Here is a 20,618-nt window from a genome sequence, read left to right on the forward strand (position 1 = left end):
TAAAGTAGACAAGGTTTCTAGGGACAGGGCAACCTTTGGTTCCACTGTGCTCAAGAACGTCCTCCGTGAGTTCCTCAGGATCAAGGAGCTAGGGGCTACCCATGTGTAAGAACAACGGCGAGATTGAACACTATCACATATAGAAGTTATGTCCTTACCATAACGTTCCATGTGGAGTGTTCATCTTTGTTCTTACAGTCCCACCCTCCCACCCTTAGGAAGAACGTTCTTTGATGCCTGGCCAGGAGCATTCTGCTACTGTTACTATATTGTGTACATAGTTGGCATATATATATATTTTTATATATGTGTCTGTTTAGATATATATATAGCTTTCTGTAAATTCTTTATATACATGTGTATAAGCATGAATGTGCTACTCTGTAGATTGGTTTGCTTGCAAACTAGATCTGAGGTAAAGGCAGAGGGGGATTGTGGGTATTAGATTGTCTCGAGCTTCTTCTCGATGCAGAGCTTGCAAGAGGCCGGCACGGAGCCGAGGATCGGCTCCGAACCCATGTGTAAGAACAAAGGCGAGATGAACACTCCACATGGAACGTTATGGTAAGGACATAACTTCTATTTTTCTACTATGGCGCCCAGTTTGCAGTCATCTGCAAACTTTGTCAGCCATAACCCTCCTACCCTTTATGCAGACAGGCAATGACCTTGTGGAACACAGCATTGACTTACCAAGTACAACTGCAAGCACAATTCCTGCCAGGAAAGGAAAACATATTGGCAGACTAATTAAGCAGAAATTTGGCAGATCCTCACGAGTGGAGACTACACCCGCAAGTATTTTCAGTGATAACTCAAAGGTGGGGGCGCCCAGACATAGATCTATTTGCCTCCCCCAACAATTGCCAACTACAGAAATTTTGCACAAGGACTTATCATTCCCTAGCCTGGAAAGTGGACGCCCTATCATTCAGTTGGACATCATTGACAGTCTATGCCTTCCCACCACTACCTCTCTTGACCAAGGTATTACTGAAAGTCAGATCAGAGAGACTACAAATGATCCTCATTGCTCCGGACTGGCCACGTCCGCACTGGTACCCATTACTAAGGACCTTGACTCACAGCCCTCCATGGATCTTACCTCAATTCCCACTTCTGTTGACTCGGCAAAACTTTCAGATCCTTCACAGTTAGCTCAGGACTTTAAATTTAGCTGCATGGAGAATACCTTGAGTTATCAATCAACACTTCTCTCAAAGGACGTCCTGAATGTCATTTTGGAGGCCAGGAGGCCCAGCACCAGAAAAACTTACTCAGACAAATGGAAAAGATTTTGTGCATGGAACCAAGCTAAAGGCCAAAATCCTTGGATACCAAACGTTCCTCAAATACTGCAATACTTAACTGAGATGCTACACAAAGGCCTTTCTTTCTCATCCATTAAGATCCATGCTTCAGCCATTTCAGCTCAATATAATACAGATCCTCCCATATTCTCACACCCTTTACTAAGGCAGTTTCTCAGAGGGGCTAAGAATATAAGACCCCCCAGAAAACCCCCAATGCCAGCTTGGGACCTCAACTTCGTTTTAGAAAAATTAACACTGCCTCCTTTCGAACCAGCCTTCTCAGCAGAACTACAATACTTGTCATGGAAAACAGCTCTGTTGCTGGCTATCACCTCAGCACGCAGGGTCTCAGAACTACAGGCACTTATGGCAGTGGAACCTTTCATCATTTTCCATCAGGACAGAGTCTCTTCTGAACTAACCCCACCTTTATGCCAAAGGTAGTATCCAGTGTGGCTTTGAATCAGACCATTCATTTACCCACCTTTTATCCAAACCCCAGAATAAAGGAGAAAGACTCCTTCACTCTTTGGACATTCACAGACAGCTACGTTACTATTTGGATAAGACAAAGACCTTCAGAAAAACTGACAGACTCTTTGTATCCTATGCTGCAGGTTCACATGGAAAGGCTATTTCAAAACAGACAATCTACAAATGGATAGCACATTGTATCTGCTTTTGCTACTCGCACCATGGGAAAGCAGTGCATGTTAATATTAGGTCCCATTCTACCAGGGCTACAGCAACCTCAGCAGCCTTTCTCAGGGGGGTTCCAACCAAGGACATTCTGGAGGCAGCTACTTGGAGTTCAGTGCACACCTTTACCAAGCACTACCACCTTCCATTATACTCAAAAAACAGAGCTGGTTTTGCCACTGCAGTTCTGCACGGCATCCTAGCTTCACCTAACCCAGTTTAGTACCAGCCACCCATCCATAGCTTTGGAGTTCAACCCAAGTGTGATGACTGCAGCAGTATAACACGATGAACATAGTACAGTTTTGTACCTACCATAAATGTAGATGTTCGAGTGTATATACTGCTGCAGTCCAGGTTACCCTCCCACCATCCCCTCTACATACCAGAGTGTTAGTTATAACTCCATGTACATCAGTCTATTGGATGCATGTCTATATGGTGAATTTGCTAACAGCTAGTACTATTGTTTATCTACTAAGGTATTTTTGCATAGTTATTTGTATTGTCTTCCTAGTTGGGGGCACCTGACATCTGGGGCAAGAAAAACTGAAGAAAATGGTGTCAGCTGCCTTTTTTTATCCCCCTGTCGCACTGACGTCAGGGAAGAAGCGACTACAACCAATGCCGGACCAAGAATTTGGGATTTGGCTGACTGCGGGATCGCCTGACGGCAGGATAACCCAAGTGTGATGACTGCAGCAGTATATACACTCGAACATCTACATTTATGGTAGGTACAAAACTGTACTTTCCCTGCCTGCTTCTCAATTTACAGTGCAGAGAGAAATGCACTCTTTGGAGGTGCAGAGCACACTACGCTCCTCTTTTGAACAGTAGAAAGTATGCCGTTTTTACCTTAATTGGGGAGTAAAGAAGGCTACAGGAAAGTCTAACCCTTCCAACCTAATGCTTATCAGCATAAACAGAATTACAAGCGGGGGAGGTAAGGGGACATTTGCCAGTGCTTTTTTGGACCCAGTTTGTTAGGTTTACACGTGGCAGGGTATTTAAGTGGATGTTGACCTTATTAAAACAAGTTCCACGGTGGGGAAAGTCTTCCATACTTGTGCTTTTACAAGCCTTTCAGGGGGAGGTGAGGTAGGAACACCTTATTAAAACAAGTTCCACGGTGGGGAAAGTCTTCTGTACTTACTTTAGTGAGCCCCAACTGTTGCATTATACAAGATGAAAATGTGTAGAATTGCAAATAAAACACAATCGGTAGAATTGGCCAGTAAAGCAACAGTATTATAGTCATCAAGGAGACTGATACCAACAAGATGTTAATTGTACTTGCAAGCTAACTAATACAGCTGTAGACACACTAGGACGTGCTCTGACTTATGAATTTATTTGCAACAGTGTTATGATGCTTGTAGTTATATTGTACGGTTTCCTTTGAAAGGTTGAAAATCAACCTACAGAATGGCCCTTTCTGCGAACCGGAATAACGAAAATGTCAGTCCGATATGCACCGAAGTTCGAAAATCAGCAAATCGAAAACCAGGTTCGCTGATTTTCAAACTTATTCGAAACACATAGCGTAATGCAGGGGGCAAGCCCCCCTGTACCCCCTTGTGGGGGGCTGCCCCCCACTTTATTATTCTAACTCTAAGGTTGTAGTACAGTGGGGAAAGGATCCGCTTTCGAAACCCCACTATAGTGCACCTAGCACCAAAAATGCCGAATCTGCAATGAGTGAACATTACTGTGCATTCCCTCATTGCACATTCGATGCATTTGGTTTTCGGCCTTCCGAGAACTTGAAAAAGTCCTTTCGGACTTTTGGATTTCACACATGTGCATTACGCACATGTAAAGGTAAACCTATTATACACAGCACACACTCTAACTTATGAATTTATTTGTAAGAGTGATATGTTGCATGATGCATGTAGTTATATTATACACCGCACACACTCTGACTAATGAAGTTATTTGTAACAGTGGTATGATGCATGTAGTTAGTACACACAGGACACACTCTGACTTATGAAGTTATTTGTAACAGTGTTATGATGCATGTTGTTACATTATACACAACACACACATTGACAGTCTCAGCCTGGTTTAGTTGGTGGCAGTTCTGCAGGAGAGTGGAGAACAAATTAGACAAATAGGTTGAGGTTGTTTTTCTTTTTTTTCCTTCACTTGATGCCCGGACAAGTGCACATCTGTACATCAGATGCTCTTTTAACTTTATTTTGAATATATGCCACACCTTGGCTTTCCCTTTGGGCTCCTTGAGTTGTTCTGTATATGACCACCAATACTAGATGCATTGTTTAACCCACCCCCTTGAAGTCACTAATCGTGGTTGCTATGTTAGCTCTTGAAAGTTTAATCAAGCACGTAGCAGTCTGTTGAATGCTTATGTTTCACTTTCATTTACAGGGAGGTGAACTAGAACAGGGGTTGTTTTTTTGCTCACAACCTTGTTACAGAAACCGACAAACACACGTGAACATCAGCTGGTGTGTGTGTTTGTGTGTGTGTTTGTGTGTGTGTTTGTGTGTGTGTTTGTGTGTGTGTTTGTGTGTGTGTTTGTGTGTGTGTTTGTGTGTGTGTTTGTGTGTGTGTTTGTGTGTGTGTTTGTGTGTGTGTTTGTGTGTGTGTTTGTGTGTGTGTTTGTGTGTGTGTTTGTGTGTGTGTTTGTGTGTGTGTTTGTGTGTGTGTTTGTGTGTGTGTGTGTGTGTGTGCGTGTCTCTACTGTGACTCTTAAGTCACAAGCATGTTGAGACAGAATTCCTGTAGATTATCCTACTGGGGAGGGGGGGGGTCAAGCTCCTTCATAGGCTAGCTGTCCTTGTGGGGCATTTTAAGGCCACACAGTTTCCCACATTGAAAATCAAACCCTGTACCTCTTGCCTGTGACATAAACACCTTAACCAGTATGCCAACCTCAACCCCTTTATCCCTGCTGCCTCCGCTTTCATGCAGTTAACGACTGGTAGATTTCCTTGTACAGGAACACATAATTAATAGTGCATCACCTTGGATTTTGTAGGCACTTGTAGTGAACTTAAGTGCTGAATAGAAAATAGTGGGTAGACTTGTAAGTGCAGTGGTCACTCCTGTTGACTGTTTTAGAAGTTTGATAGGGAAACGGATACTGCTGTTAAATGTTCTCTGAAAAAGGTGAGAAAACGGTAGCACTCTGCATTTGTTTCAGTAGATAAAAGGTGCCATCAGATATATTTGTTAAAGGAGTTACTCCCTGTAGTAACTCGGTGGCCCCCTTAACAGCATACATTTCTGAAGTAGTTCAAGCTGTGATTTAATTAGTGGGGATATGTTACATCAAACTTTGATCCAAGATATCTGTAGCTAGTGCAGCACTGAAGCAACTTTGTTTCTGTCCTTACCAGCCAGGCATCCCTGTATTGTAAACTGTAGCAGTAACTGGGTGGAGCCAGAGAGGATGATTGATTGCTGCAGTTTTCCTTTAATTGTTAAAAAGAATTAACTCAGAGATGCTTGTGCACTGGGTACATAGTCAATGGAATCCGTATCGGGTATAACATTTAAACAAATTTGTACAAGCTTTCACTGAGGGTATGAGACCTAGGAGGATCTGATGTTGGTGAGAGAATGTAAGAGGGCTCCATGTATTTGAGATGTTGGTTTTGACCCCACTCCTACTTAACCAGGGCTACCAAGTACTTATTTACATGTTTTTTGCTGGATTCTGATTCAGTGGGGCATGTTCTGACCATGTGCTTTTAGTCATCTGCATGTTAGCACAGATGTCTCCCACTTTTTCTTCTGTCTTTGTCAGTGTGTAGCTAAGGAGACAGTTGTAGAGGTGTGAACATTTGTGTACTCCAAAAAAAAAAAAAATATGCATACAAAATGCATAAAACTATTGGTGTTAGCTGAAAGCAGTTTCTGGCATAATGTCCTCTCCAGAGGGCTGTCCTTGGTTAAAAAAAAAAAAAAAAAATTGATTTCAAGGTAAGAATATGATGATCCGTTTGGTGAGCTAGGTACTTCATAGTACTTGTTTGCTACACACTATTAGTTGTTGTCGTTTGTCTTTCGGCTTTTTCCCAGTAAGGGGTCGCCACAGCAGAACTCCGGTCCCCTAATGATTGGCAGTAGATTTTTTTTTTTTTTTATGAAACGCAGAGGTGCCAGCTTGACTCCCAACCTTCAACGAAGGTACGCCCATTTACGTACGCATGTCTTTCAAATGCTACCCAATCGTGGAGAGGACATGACTCCACACAGAAGACACTCCCAAGCCAAGCCGAGAATCGAAAGGGAGAACCTCTTGCTGTGAGGTAACGCTACCGCTTTACCACTGCGGAATTGGTACATACTATTAGTGTACTTCTTAATTTTAACTTTAGTTAATGATGGACACCGATCCCGAAAAAGTATTAATTACCTTCCACTTACAAGGCAGTACTATTTATTTTACATTTGTTGACCGGGTTTGCCCGACTGAGCTTAATAGTTCCTTTTCAGTGGAGACCCAAGGAGAAAAGCTCCAACATAGTTTAATAGACTAACATCCAGAGTAGTAATTAATAAACAAGGCACATAATATATACAATACAAAAAAGCATAAAATCATACACAATTTTAAAACGGTTATCATACAGAGGCATATTTAGTCCTAGTTGTAGTAAGTAGAGGTGAGAAGTGGAAATAGTAGGAGGGAAAAGCGAAAGAGCAAGGGGAGAAACAGAAAAGGTTAGAGAGCAGTTTATGGGGGTGGTTTACATTGACAGATCCATTTAGTTTGCAGGTGTTTAGTAGCAGTTTTGAATTGTGTTAGTTACTGAAGTGACCTGATTTCGAGTGGTAGACTATTCCAAGCCTTGGTGGGATTGAAACTGTAGAGATTATGGCCTATTTTAGTATTAAGTTTATGGATTTGCAGAAGGCCTTGGCTACAACTACGGAGGGATTTTGTTGGGGTGTACTGGGAGATTACAGATGAGAGAGTCGGGCAGTAAGTGGGTTTGTAGAGAATAGAGTGAATGATTTGAGACTGAGTAAATAGGAGTAAGGTAATTGTAGCCCCTTTAATTCTTTCAGTGAGATAGTGGTGGGACCTGGCATACATATATCTTGTTGTAAGTTGTTTCTAGTTTGGCTAGCAGTCCAGTGTTGAGGTTTGTTAGAACTTGATAACTATAGATTAATGTGGGTAAGAGGGCAGTACTATCTGTATTGCAAATTTCATACATGCAACTTGCTCCATTGTTACTTCTGCCCACCACTACCCAAAATGTAAAAACTGATGCGTATAATTATACCTGTATGGTAGATTTAACCAAGGCTCACAAGCACTTGTGCCCCCTCCTTTTACAGTGTGCTCAGAAAGCGCTCTTTCTGTAAAATCTTGCAAGCAGTATATTTACTCCTTCTATTTGGAAAGTCCAACAGTATAAGCTCCTTTGAAACTGCACTCCTTAACCATCTCACATATTTGTCATGTTAGAGATTCAGACTTGTCCTTTTTATGCTTTTTGATAGATACTTCATATAATGTAACTAGATTAATAGTAGCTTTGAAATTTCCATTCATCCTTTGTTATTAAACAGTAGTGAATCCTCCTAAGTATTTCTTTGGGCTTATCCTTTTGATGTCTGTAGGTGTCTAATGCTGTCTGTTCATATTTACTTTAATAATTGCAAAAGTATTCTGTGTAGAAGTTACTGAATGTGAAAGCTTTCTTGGTAATAGGAACCACAGCTGCACTGATACTTGACTTCTGAGTGTAAAGCTATTAAGTTTCGCTACACCGTTCTTATTTCTCTGTATATCCTAACCAGACTTCACAGACAGAACTCCTTAGCCACATTGGAAGGCTCATAGCTGCAGAGTAAAATGTTGCTGTTATTGTGTGCAACTTGAGTAGTTTTTGTTGTCCTGTAAGTTTTATAAAAATACAAAAGGTGAATATTGCATTTATTGTTGTCCTGTAAGTTTTATAAAAATACAAAAGGTGAATATTGCATTTATTGTGATTTATTAAGTAAAGTTTAAGACCGGATTGCTGTAAAAATTACTTTATCCTCAAAGGTTTGTCATTTGGTTTTATTTATACAAATATTAGTTTGAACTTTCAGCATGTAACTTGATTTTGTGAAAAGGTCTGTGGGCAAAGCCATTGGAGGTTAGAGTATAAAGTTTCACAGCACCATGGGCAGGTCCCTGTCACTTCATGTAACATTGAATAATATCCAAGCACTTACCATTTTGTGCAATTTCTCTTTCTCTTTGATTGCGTCCCTGTGGTACGGTTGAAGCCTTGTGAAATCTGGCACTAGTATTTTGTGCTGATTCAGTTCTTCCCCCTTCGTCTTTCAGTACCCCGATTTCGTTGGCAAAAAATGTTTTCCATCCATGAGAAGCTGAGTCTGTGAGTAGGCTTTTACTATTATAATCATTAAATTTAACCACATACTGCTCGCTGCTATTCGCTACACGTGTGAATTCTATGGTTTATTGTTGTACTTCACTGGTATGCATTTTACATAGAGGGAGGCACTTTTTTACATGTTCAGGTGTTTAATCTGTAAACATCTATGTAAAATGCATACCAGTGAAGTACAACAATAATGGGAAACATTTTTTGCCAACGAAATGGGGGTACTGAAAGACGAAGGGGAAGAACTGAATCAGCACAAAATACTAGTGCCAGATTTCACAAGGCCAGATTAATTACCCCTTATACCAACCTAAATAGACTAAGATCATCTCACAAATTACTCGCACAGACAATCAAATCCTGTAACTCAGGAGGTGACTCTCTGTTTTCAAACACAGTGGGTAAAATATGGAACTCTCTTCCTCCTAGTCTCACCGAATCAACCTCCCTAAATACTTTCAGGAATGGCCTCTCCCACCACTTCAAATCCCACTGGCTTTGCCAATGTTCTAATCCAGACTAACTCATAGCTCCCCCTCAACCTCCTCAGTAAAATTACTATTCTCCTAGGCCTCAAGCCTTCTACTCTCTCCCCCCGAAACTAACTACGTGTAGGTTTGTTTCTTATAATAATTGTTCACTGTTCATCTTAATGTAACTTTTTTCTCACCTGTGTATACTAACTATATGACGCTTTGTTTTTCTCTTTATAATTGTGATTGTACATACTAATGTAACTTTTTTTTTCTTCCTTGGGTATTTAGTGCATAACTACAATCGTATGTTAGCTGTCAAACATTGCTGTAACCTACTATGTACTATTGGAACTTTTTGTAACCTACTATGTACTATTGGAGCTTTTCTCCCCGGGCCTCCGCTGAAAACGGACATGTGCCCAGTCGGACTTTCCCAGTCAACAAATGTAAAATAAAATAAATAAATAATAAATAAATAATAATAACATAAAGTTTGTGTCCCAGCTACCTGTGGAGTAACAGACCCTTTCACAGTAAGAGGGGCCCAGTTCTCTGAGGTCTGTGGCCAAGTATCTGAGAGTGAAGTGACTTCAGCACTTGGCCCTTCATAAATTAATACTCCAGCTTGTCTTCACTTTCTTTAGAGGCAGCTGAGCAGGTTGAATAACAATAGCTTTCAATATGAAAGAAGCTAAAGAAGGCCAGTTTCAGTACTGGAGTCCCAGCAGCCTTGTGAACATACAGTGGATTTAAAAAGTGTACACTGTACACACCCCTGTTAAAATGCCAGGTTTTTAAGATATAAAACAGTTATGCAATGACCCCGCCCATTAATATTCCAAAACATGCACGCAGATTGGCAAGTGTGCCCGTTGTAAATCCCACAATATACCAACGGAAAAAGGTCCGTTTTTTTTTTTTTTTTTTTTTTTAAATAAAGAAAAAAACGGAGCAAAGGAGACTCTTTTCTCCGTTGCTTCTGTTTCAAAGCATTGATGTACTGGGTATGTGTGGGACAAGTCCCATACGCATGCGCAGTACATCAACACGAGGAAGTAGTATACCCCCACCGGCGGAAGAACAGTAACACCGTTATACGAAGACATTATTTAAGAAAAGGAAGTCTTTTTTTCTTAAATAAAGTTGTATAATAGCAATAACCGACTCCGTGATTCTGGTATATTGAAATTTATCCGCGGTTGGCTTTATTTAATCACTTTGGCTTTGCCCTCCTGATTAAGCCATGCCAACCGTGGGCAAATCTTCAATATACCAAACCACATCATCTGTTATTGCTTAATGAGACCACAATAATTCATTTCAAAACTTTTCCCACCTTTAATGTGACCTATAACCTGTACAATTCAATTGAAAAACAAACCTCTGTTAGGGGAAAAATATAAAAAATAAAAAACCTGCAATAAACTGGTTGCATAAGTGTGCACACCCTTAAACTAATATTTTGTTGAAATACCTTTTACTTAATTGCAACATTCAGTCTTCTTGGGTGCACACCTACCATCAATTAAAGAGACACTGATTAACCCCAAATGAAGTTCAGCTGTCCTAGTAGAATTTTCCTGACATTTATGTGCAAAAAACACTCTAACAATAATTAATGAATAAAACATGAGTAGGACCACGCTGAAAGCCAAACAAAATCTTTACTGGTGTCTCCTGGCACCTCTGCTTACGCCTTCAGGGGATAATTTACACACCAAAAAAAATGGCTTTTATATTACATCAGTTAAACAATTAAACAGTTACACACTTGAATATTCAAATCCATACCCAAAGAATTTGCCTTCTAAAAGTGATACACCATGTGTCCACAAAAACAGTGCTGTATATGAACATTGGATATCTAAAACTTTAAACATTATAATTAACCACCATGTTTAAACCCCCTGGATATAACGTTTCAAAATTAATGATGAACCTAGATGTTCATCGTGCATACAGCTGCAGTAATCACATATGGGGTTCTCTGCCGTCAGGCGGTCCCTCGGTCGGCCGAATTCCAAAGTCTAGGTCCAGCGTCGGTTGTTGTCGCTTTCTTTCCTGACGTCAGTGAGGCAGGGGTATATAAGACACAGCCGACGCCATTTTGTTCAGTCTTTTTTGCCGCGCGGTGCCCGAAGCAGAAGCAGTTCACAAGTGCCAGTCGGCCAGCTCCTGAATTTACGAAAAATTGGAAACCGAAGTCTTCATTAAAGCTAAGTACCCGTTGAAACTTTTCTTGCCTCAGACCGATGTCAGAAAAAGTTAACAATTGTATTTCTTGTGGGAAGCAAATACCGCATAAGGATTTCCATTCCCTCTGCATACCTTGCTTAGGCCCAGACCACGACGTCTCGGGCTGTCGCTTTTGCGCTACTTTCAATAAACGCACTATTAAGCGTCGGGCGGAGTTCGCCCAACACTTTTTTGGTACAGCCTTTGATTATAAAATGTCGGAGACTCCGACTACCGTTTTGTCCAAAAAATGCAAGGACCGACACGCGAGGTCCGCGGTCCCCACTGACACCACGCCAAAACCGGCTACACGTGGTCCGGTTCTCAGCGAGACGCCTATGCAGTCCCTGACTACCGACGATACTTCTTTGGCGGTGTCTTCTGTACCCGAGACCGCAGGTACCTCGGCCCAGACCCCAGACTACAACCAATGAAGCCACTGTGAGCGTTGAGCCTCCTAATGTGGACAGGTCCACTTCCACCCATGGTGTCTTTAGGCCCTCTTCTTCCTTTTCCATTAAGGCCTTTACTAAGTCCAAATCAGCCAGGCATCCCAAGAGACCTGTTGCACAGGGCCCATCCCCAGGCCCCATGCCTAAAAAGCAGATGCTTAAAATGGCTGAGGATTTAATTACTCTTATCAGGGGTTCCCAACCCCCTCCAGACAAGAGACCCAGAGTGGAGGAAGATTCTCCCTCTTCTGATCAGGGTTCCATTTTTTCAGAACGTTCTGATGTAGAGGAACACTTTTACTCCCCATTTGAAGATTCTGATGCAGAGCAGTCCATTCCTTCTGTATCTCCTCCTGAGGATTTCTCTTTTGGGGAAACCTTGCACACCTTGAGGGAACACTTCCATTGGGAAGGCCAAGACTTTTCTGATTCCAAGAAAAGACTTGGGGAATTTCTTTTGTTACCTCAACACAGACCTCTGGCGATACCTTCTGTCTTGGACGTACTTGATGATGTTTATTCGGAGGCTTGCCTTAATCCAGATTCCATGCCTCCTGCCCCAGTCAAGCCTGATAGGTACTACAGAGTTCCTACCTCTCACCAATTTCTTTACAAAAGCCATAATGCTGACCCTGAAACCATTTCTCAAGGCCCCAAGGGAATGAAGGCCTCTACTGCTAAGAATCCACTACCTTCCAAAAGAGAGTCAAGATCCTTAGAAAGGTGGGGAAAAAAGGTATATACCTCGGCCACACTAGCCATGAGGGCCTTAAATTGTCAGTTTCATATGCTTAAATATCAGCAGTTTCTGTTATCACAATTAAGAAATAAAATGTCTCAACCTGAACAACCAGATTTGAAGGAGTTGCAGGATATGTTGCATAGTGCAGAACAAGTGGGTAAACACACCTTACAATGTGGCTATGATGCCCTAGAGGCCTCAAGTAGAGCTGCTGTTACAGGATCAGTCATTCGTAGACATGCATGGCTTAGGGAACAAATCTTGCCTGATCATGTGAAAGCTAAACTGCTAGGTGCTCCTTTACAAAAGGATGTGCTATTTGGTACTAATGCTGAGGAGATACTACAGAAAATGTAAGAAAAAGCCAAATCTATGCAAACTGTCAAAGCTTTTCTTCAAGTTCAACCACCACATTTTAGCAGAAATTGGCCTTCTAAAAACTGGTCCTTTCCAGCCACTGACAAGCCCCAAAGAGGTAGATACAGGCGCACAAGGGGCAGAGGGCAATCACAAGGATCATATAGAGGCAGGCAATGGCAAACTCCAGCACCAAGAGGTGGCGAAGACAGTGCACAGCAATACAGGAAACAAACTCAATGACTTCCTCCTTTCCATGCCAAGCAAGTCTCAGCTGGCAGCACCCTTAGGAGGGAAACTGGCATTATTTACAAGAAATTGGCATATTGTCACAACAGACAAATGGATACTGGACGTTATAAACAGAGGCTACAGATTTCATTTTCACACTCCCAAAAATGAGAGGCATGCCAAACCTGCCACACAATCAAAGAGCAGAGGCACAACTACAAATTTCAAAGCTCATAGACATGAAAGCTATTCAAGAGGTACCTACTCACGAACAAGGTCAAGGTTTTTATTCCAGGCTATTTCTGGTACCAAGGAAAGGAACAGACTGGAGACCATTTTGGACTTATCCATCCTAAACACATTCTTACTCGTACCAAAATTCAAGATGCTCACATTACAGCAGCTTCTTCCCATGCTGGGCAAGGAGTTTTGGCTGGTAACATTGGACCTCAAGGAGGCATACCTGCATGTCCCTATCAGACAAAGCTGCAGAAGATACCTCAGACTTCTTGCAGGTTCAATACACTACCAATTGTCTGCATTGCCCTTTGGCTTATCTACTGCGCCCAGAGTATTCACGAAATGCCTGGCATCAGTAATTGCCTACTGCAGACTTCAAGGGATACAAATTTACCCTTATTTGGACGACTGCCTGATCCAAGCGGACAGCAAACACTTCTGGAACATCTGGCTTATGCAACACGGTTACTGAATTCTCTGGGATACACAATCAACAAAGAGAAATCCAGGCTAACACCATCTCAGAAAATAACTTTCCTGGGTGCCAACTTGGACACAAACACCCAGATGGCCTATCTTATGCCAGAAAAACAGGGGCAACTAACTCAGTACTTCAAAACACTAGCAAATTGTACCAGGCTTAATGCAAGGAAAATCCTGCAGGCTCTGGGCTTCATGGCGTCTTGCATTCTTTTAATCCCATGTGCAAAGTTGCATATGAGGAAACTTCAATGGTACCTAAAAAACCTATGGTCTCAACACAGCCACAGTTTGGAAACAATAATACCAATAATTCCATGTTTGCAAACGAATTTCTATGGTGGGCCCAAGCATGTCAAACACAGGTCTCCCATTCTGCAAGCCTCAAGCAAATCAAGTCATCATAACAGACACCTCAGATTATGCCTGGGGGGCGCACATGACAGACAGGTGCATTCAGGGCAAATGGTCCCAAAAGGAAAAGCACCTTCACATCAATCAAAAAGAAATGATAGCCGTGATAAATGCAATTACAGCTTTCAAGGACCTCCTGCATCCAGGACAATTATTGATCAGAACGGACAACACCACAGTAATGTGGTACATAAACAAACGAGGAGGAACACATTCATACCCCCTGTGCAGACTAGCCATGACACTTTGGAACTTGGCTCTGGAATGGCAAATCGAACTTCAAGCACAGTACTTGCCAGGCTTGGAAAACACGCTGGCAGACAATCTAAGCAGAAATATGACAGATCCACACAAATGGAAGTTGCATCCTCAAGTGTTTACAAAGATAATCCAAGCGTGGGGGAGGCCAGACATAGATCTCTTCGCCTCCCACAGGAATCATCAATTGGAAAAGTTTTGTTCAAGGACCTTTCACCCAAAGGCCTGGAGAGTGGACGCCCTTTCATTCAGTTGGACAGCATGGACAGTTTACGCTTTCCCACCTCTGCCTGTTCTGCCCAAGGTACTCTTGAAAGCAAGAACAGACAGACCGAAGATGATACTGATTGCTCCAGACTGGCCAAGACAACACTGGTACCCACTCCTGAGGAGCCTAACACATACTCCTCCCTGGCCCCTACCTCTAATGCCTCTTCTGCTGACTCAGCACAGCTACAAAACTCTTCACAGTCAGCTGAAAACACTCAATCTCACTGCATGGAGAATTCCTTAACACCACAACAGACCCTACTCTCCAAAGAGGTGCAGGATGTCATTTTGGAGGCCAGAAGGCCATCTACTAGAAAGGCTTACTCCGCAAAATGGAAACTGTTTTGCTCTTGGAATGAGAAAAAAGGCCAGGACCCTAAAAAACTGAATTTGCCTCTGGTATTACAGTATCTAGCTGAGCTGCTGAACAGTGGACTTTCATTTTCCTCCATAAAAATCCATGCCTCAGCCATTTCTGCAGAATTCAACACGGATCCACCCTTATTCTCTCACCCACTCTTAAGACAGTTCCTCAGAGGAGCTAAGAATATAAGACCACCGAGGAAACAACCAATACCAGCCTGGGATCTTAATTACATTCTAGAAAAACTAACATTGCCTCCCTTTGAACCAGCTGCCTCAACAGATTTGCAATACTTGTCCTGGAAAACAGCTTTCCTTCTGGCCATTACCTCAGCTCGTAGAGTATCAGAACTACAAGCCCTCATGGCTGTGCAGCCCTTTCTCATCTTCCATCAGGATAGGGTTTCCCTTCGAACCAACCTGTCATTTATGCCTAAAGTGGTATCCTGGGTAGCTTTAAATCAAGCCATACACTTACCTACCTTTTACCCCAATCCTCAAAACAAAGGGGAAAGGCTCCTACACTCCTTCGACATCCATAGACAGCTACGTTATTATTTGGACAGAACAAAGCCCTTCAGGAAATCAGAACAACTCTGTGTCCTATGCTGTAGGAGCTCAAGGGAAGCCAGTTACCAAACAGACAAAAATGGATAGGCCACTGCATACGGTTTTGTTACTCCTATCATGGAAAATCTGTCCCTACAGGCATCAGATCCCACTCCACCAGGGCCACAGCTACCTCTGCAGCCTTCCTCAGAGGAGTTCCTACCAAAGATATTTTGGAGGCAGCCACTTGGAGTTCTGTGCATACCTTCACAAAACACTACCACCTGCCTTTATATTCCAAAACTAGAGCAGGCTTTGTCACTGCTGTGTTGCAGGGCATTCTGGCTCATCCCAGTTCCACCTAGTGCCTACCACCCTGTGCGTAGCTTTGGGATTCTACCCATATGTGATTACTGCAGCTGTATGCACGATGAACATAGTACAGTTTTGTACCTACCATAAATGTAGATGTTAAAGTGCTAATACAGCTACAGTACAGTTTTCCCTCCCTCCTTCCCCTCTTGGTAAAGGCCTAGGGCCTAACCCCTCTTCATACAACCTGATGGGGTTATCCTTCTATGGTATATTTGCTTGCAACTACTGATTTTTGATTATATTGCTTTTCATGTATATAAATATAATTTATGTATTGCCTTCCTTATGGGGGCACCTGACATCTGGGGCAAGAAAGACTGAAGAAAATGGCGTCGGCTGTGTCTTGTATACCCCTGACTCACTGATGTCAGGAAAGAAAGCGACAACAACCGACGCCTGACCTAGACTTTGGAATTCGGCCGACCGAGGGACCGCCTGACGGCAGAGAACCCCATATGTGATTACTGCAGCTGTATTAGCACTCTAACATCTACATTTATGGTAGGTACAAAACTGTACTTTTCTAAACTGAACAATTTCTGTGCATCTCCCCATGCTGTTGCATAGGTTGAGCTACCACACTGAAAAACATAGTGGAATCAGATCCCCCATAATGTGTCCAAAAATGGTGAGCAACTGGGCTATCTGTTCTATGATGCCTGATGTCCCCCAAGTATTCCAAAATACGTTTGTTCACTTGTCTTTTCGTCTGTCCTATATACCATTTAATTTCGGAACATCCACATCGTATAATGTAAATCACGCCACTCGAGCAACAAGTAAAACTGTGTTGCTTTGTATACTCTGTTATTGATTTTACTACCATCCAAATTCTTAATTTTTCCACAAGCTTTACATCTTCCACAAGGAGCCCAACCAACCTGATTCCCCAAATCCACCTTTTTAGCATTCTGATTTAAGAGCTCCTTTAAATTGGGGAACCTGCTGTAAGAAACTGTCACCTTGTCTGGAAATAGTCCCTTGGTAGTATCCCCCTGCGTCACAATGGGCCAAAACCTATTCACTTCTGGAAATAGTCCCTTGGTAGTATCCCCCTGCGTCACAATGGGCCAAAACCTATTCACTTCTGGAAATAGTCCCTTGGTAGTATCCCCCTGCGTCACAATGGGCCAAAACCTATTCACTTCTGGAAATAGTCCCTTGGTAGTATCCCCCTGCGTCACAATGGGCCAAAACCTATTCACTTCTGGAAATAGCCCCTTGGTAGTATCCCCCTGCGTCACAATGGCCAAAACCTATTCACTTCTGGAAATAGTCCCTTGGTAGTATCCCCCTGCGTCACAATGGCCAAAACCTATTCACTTCTGGAAATAGTCCTTGGTAGTATCCCCTGCGTCACAATGGCCAAAACCTATTCACTTCTGGAAATAGTCCCTTGGTAGTATCCCCCTGCGTCACAATGGCCAAAACCTATTCACTTCTGGAAATAGTCCCTTGGTAGTATTCCCCCTGCGTCACAATGGGCCGAAACCTATTCACTGTCCTACTTAATGTTTCTGAGAACGGTGAAAATCGTGTAACAAAAAATATTTCTCCACATCGTCTACCATCAACTTTTTACTGTTGTCTTTTCCACAAACTAAGATTTTTTGTCATGAATGCCTCATATTCTCTTCTCTGTCTTGATTAAATGTTCCAGCTTATATTCCTTGTTTAATAATTTAAGCCTCACTTTGGGAAAATCCGTAAAAAATGGTATCTTTATGGTATCTTCATCATTTGTATTAAAAATATGGCTGTATTCTCCATAAGGCAGTGATTCAAGTAAATGTGGGGGATGCATGCTAGAAGCGAATAGAAAGTTGTTAGCTGCAGTTTCCTTAAAATAAGGTCTAAAAGATACTACCCCCTTTCTATTAATGATGTACAACTCCAAATCCAGAAATTGATTTACCCTATGTGTTCTAAATGTAAATGACCATCCAAATGTGTTATCCTCCACCTCAGCCACGAACTTCTCAAAATCATTTCTGTCACTCCTACACACAAAAATCAGGTTATCTAGGTATCTTTTGTAAATGACAACCTTCTGGGAAAAATGTTCCTTATGATAAACTGAAGTTCAAAAAAATTCATAAAAATAATAGCATAAGAGGCACCCATGGCTGTACCACCTTTCAGCAAGAATACCTGCTCCCCAAAATAAAAACAATTGTCAAAATTGGGCTTGTATATATGTTAAAGCATTGTACACCAGCATCAAACATTCATTGGGTATGGAAGCAGTAGCTAGGATGTTAGGTGAGGGACCGAGAACCAACTACATTTTTCACTTGTTAGAATTTTGCTTGACACACAATTGTGTTTATTTTGGGGAGCAGGTATTCTTGCAGAAAGGCGGTACATTATAGAAAATATACCAAAGTCTCAATTTCTATGGATGAAAAGAATTTGTTCTTCTCCAGAAACTTATCAATATTTTGAGGATGACGTCACAGAAAGGTTTTTGGTTAGGGGGTCCCAACTTAACATCAGATCGGCCAAGAAATGGTTAGCAAGTCGAAATAGGTCTGAAATGTTAAAATATAATGATAAAAAGCAGGGTGATGAGAATGCAATCAGGTTTGTCACTACATATGGTAGGAATATTAATATTAGGAAGCTCAATAATAATTGGAACATTTTGTTAGCCAATGTGGAATTGTCTAGTTTGCTCACGGCAAGATGCCAGTTTTCATATAGAAGAGGGCAAATGTTAGGCTCTCGGTTTAACCACTGTAAATGGGGTAATAGTAACCAAGATACAGGACAACAATGTACGTTGACTGGTGAAAGTTTTTGGATCATTTCCTTGTGGACACTGTTCATCATGTAAACATATGTTAAAAATAAAACAGTTTTCTAGTAAGAATGCCAGTAGAGTTTGACATCAGATTTTTTGTGGATTGCATTGGTTGGTGTACTTAGTGACGTGTTCATGTGCTGCCTTTTATGTTGGGCAGACTTTGAGATCTATGCGGGTTCGTATGTCTGAACACCTTAGTGATATTCGTAATAAACACATTTAAAATGCCCTATATAAACATGCACTCAAACACAGTAATGCCAAGATGTTAAGTTGTCTATCTCGCCTTCATTCTTGCTGGATGGGTTCGGAGCCGACCTCGGCTCCGACTCGGCCACTCTAAAAGCTCGAGAGTTGGTTCCACCGGCTCGAGGCTCCCCTTATATCCCACAATGCTAGGCGTGAATTAACTCAGATCTTGTTTGCCGCTACAGCGATCGAGGTGTTGGTTTTCTACCGGCTTCAGGTCAGTTTTATTAGATCAGTCTAATAACTGTTTAAACCCCTTTTAGCTTAGTTTTTTTCTCTTTTTACCCTTAGTGTAGTGGATTTTTATCCTTCCTACCCTTATCCAGCCCCTTTCCCACAAGAACTGATAAGTTCTTTCGTTAGGCCTTCGGGCCCTTCCATCCCTAATAGTGTGTGTATGTGTTTTTGTAGGGATTTATATTGTATATATAAGCTAACTAGATTCATTAGTTTTAATTTAGTTTAAACTTATTTCTGATAGTGTAATCGGTGTGTGTGTGTGTGTGTTTTGTGTGGTGGTTACACTTTCGGTTCCTTGAAAATGTCCAAGGATTCAAAGGTCTCAGGCTTCAAGAAGTGTGACTCGTGCTGTCAGAAAATGTCTCTGACAGACGGTCACACTTCTTGTGTGAACTGCCTGGGACCTTTACACCTGCAGGACTCTTGTGCTGTATGCCATGGCTTCAGCCCTAGAGTCCTGCAGGAAAGAAAAAACAAACTCATTCTAAGGGGTTTGCTTAAGCCTGAAGGTTCCCTAACTGCTACCTCGGGAAAACCTTCCAAGGCTTCTAAGACCTCGACTCCAGCTTCTGAGTCGAGGCCTAAGGCACCGAAACCTACTGCTACATTGGCTCCGGCTGGAGCCGATGAGTCTTGACTACAGCTTCTGTGGTTCACTCGGCTCCGGCTGGAGCGAGGTATTGAAATTCCTGGGTCGGCTCGATCAGACCATCGGAGCCGACATCTAGAAAGAGGTCTAGGTCACCATCCCTTGGCTCCGTTCATTCGGCTCCAGCGTCTCCCTTGCTGTCTGAGCGGGCCATAGGTCTCACTCCTCTAGGTCATCGAGGCTTTGGATCATGACCTTCAGAGGGTAGTGAGTCGACTTCTAAAGTCGAGGCACTGGCCCAAATGCTTCAGAGCCCGACTCATCAGTCGATGCTTCAACCTATCCCTCTAAATATTCCTCCTCCGACTCCTTTGAGCTCGGGCAGGCATCTCAGAACCGAGACTGTGGTAGCGTCGGGCCGATACATTTGTCTTCGGTTCCGTCGTCGGCTCCGATTTCTTCCTTTGAAGAATCTCGGCGCCGGACTTCCCTCGTCGGCTCGAGGGGTGAGTGGCATCGGACCCTTGTCCGACCCCGCTCTCCCTCTCGGTGCCGGCTGGTGAGTTCGGCTCCGACATCGACCTCGAGCCATCTCTGTCGGTGCCGAGGAGGTTCTCAGCTTCTCGGGCGGGGACCTCTGGCTCTGCCTGACAGGGGTGCGTACGAGGTCATGCGGAGTGTGTTGGAACCTGGTTCAACTCCACAGTCTGCTCCGTCCACCCCTCTCTTCGGTGCCTCAGGTTAAGTCTACTCTCTCCCTCATCCCTGACCGCAGAGAGCCAACTCTTCAAGAATCCCCTGTGGGGATTTCATCCTCTTCGAGGCCTCTCCTGATTTGGCAGGGAGCCCCTAGGATCTGAACAGATTTAGAGGATTCGAGGGGCCCGGTTT

At 42.7% G+C, this 20,618-nt stretch overlaps 1 protein-coding gene across 1 annotated transcript in view; it reads left to right on the forward strand.

Annotated features, from left to right (window-relative positions):
- The window catches only part of VCL (vinculin), a 1,795,541-nt gene that overhangs the window by 265,439 nt on the left and 1,509,484 nt on the right, over positions 1-20,618 (forward strand). The window contains exons 4-5 of the mRNA XM_044055664.1: positions 7,747-7,760; positions 20,336-20,383. Of these exons, the coding sequence (XP_043911599.1) occupies positions 7,747-7,760; positions 20,336-20,383 (62 nt within the window). The remainder of the gene's footprint in view (positions 1-7,746; positions 7,761-20,335; positions 20,384-20,618) is intronic.

Source organism: Protopterus annectens, chromosome 14.part0, assembly GCF_019279795.1.
Source record: "Protopterus annectens isolate FY-2018-M chromosome 14.part0, PAN1.0, whole genome shotgun sequence".
In the NCBI taxonomy this organism is placed as follows: Eukaryota; Metazoa; Chordata; order Ceratodontiformes; family Protopteridae; genus Protopterus; species Protopterus annectens.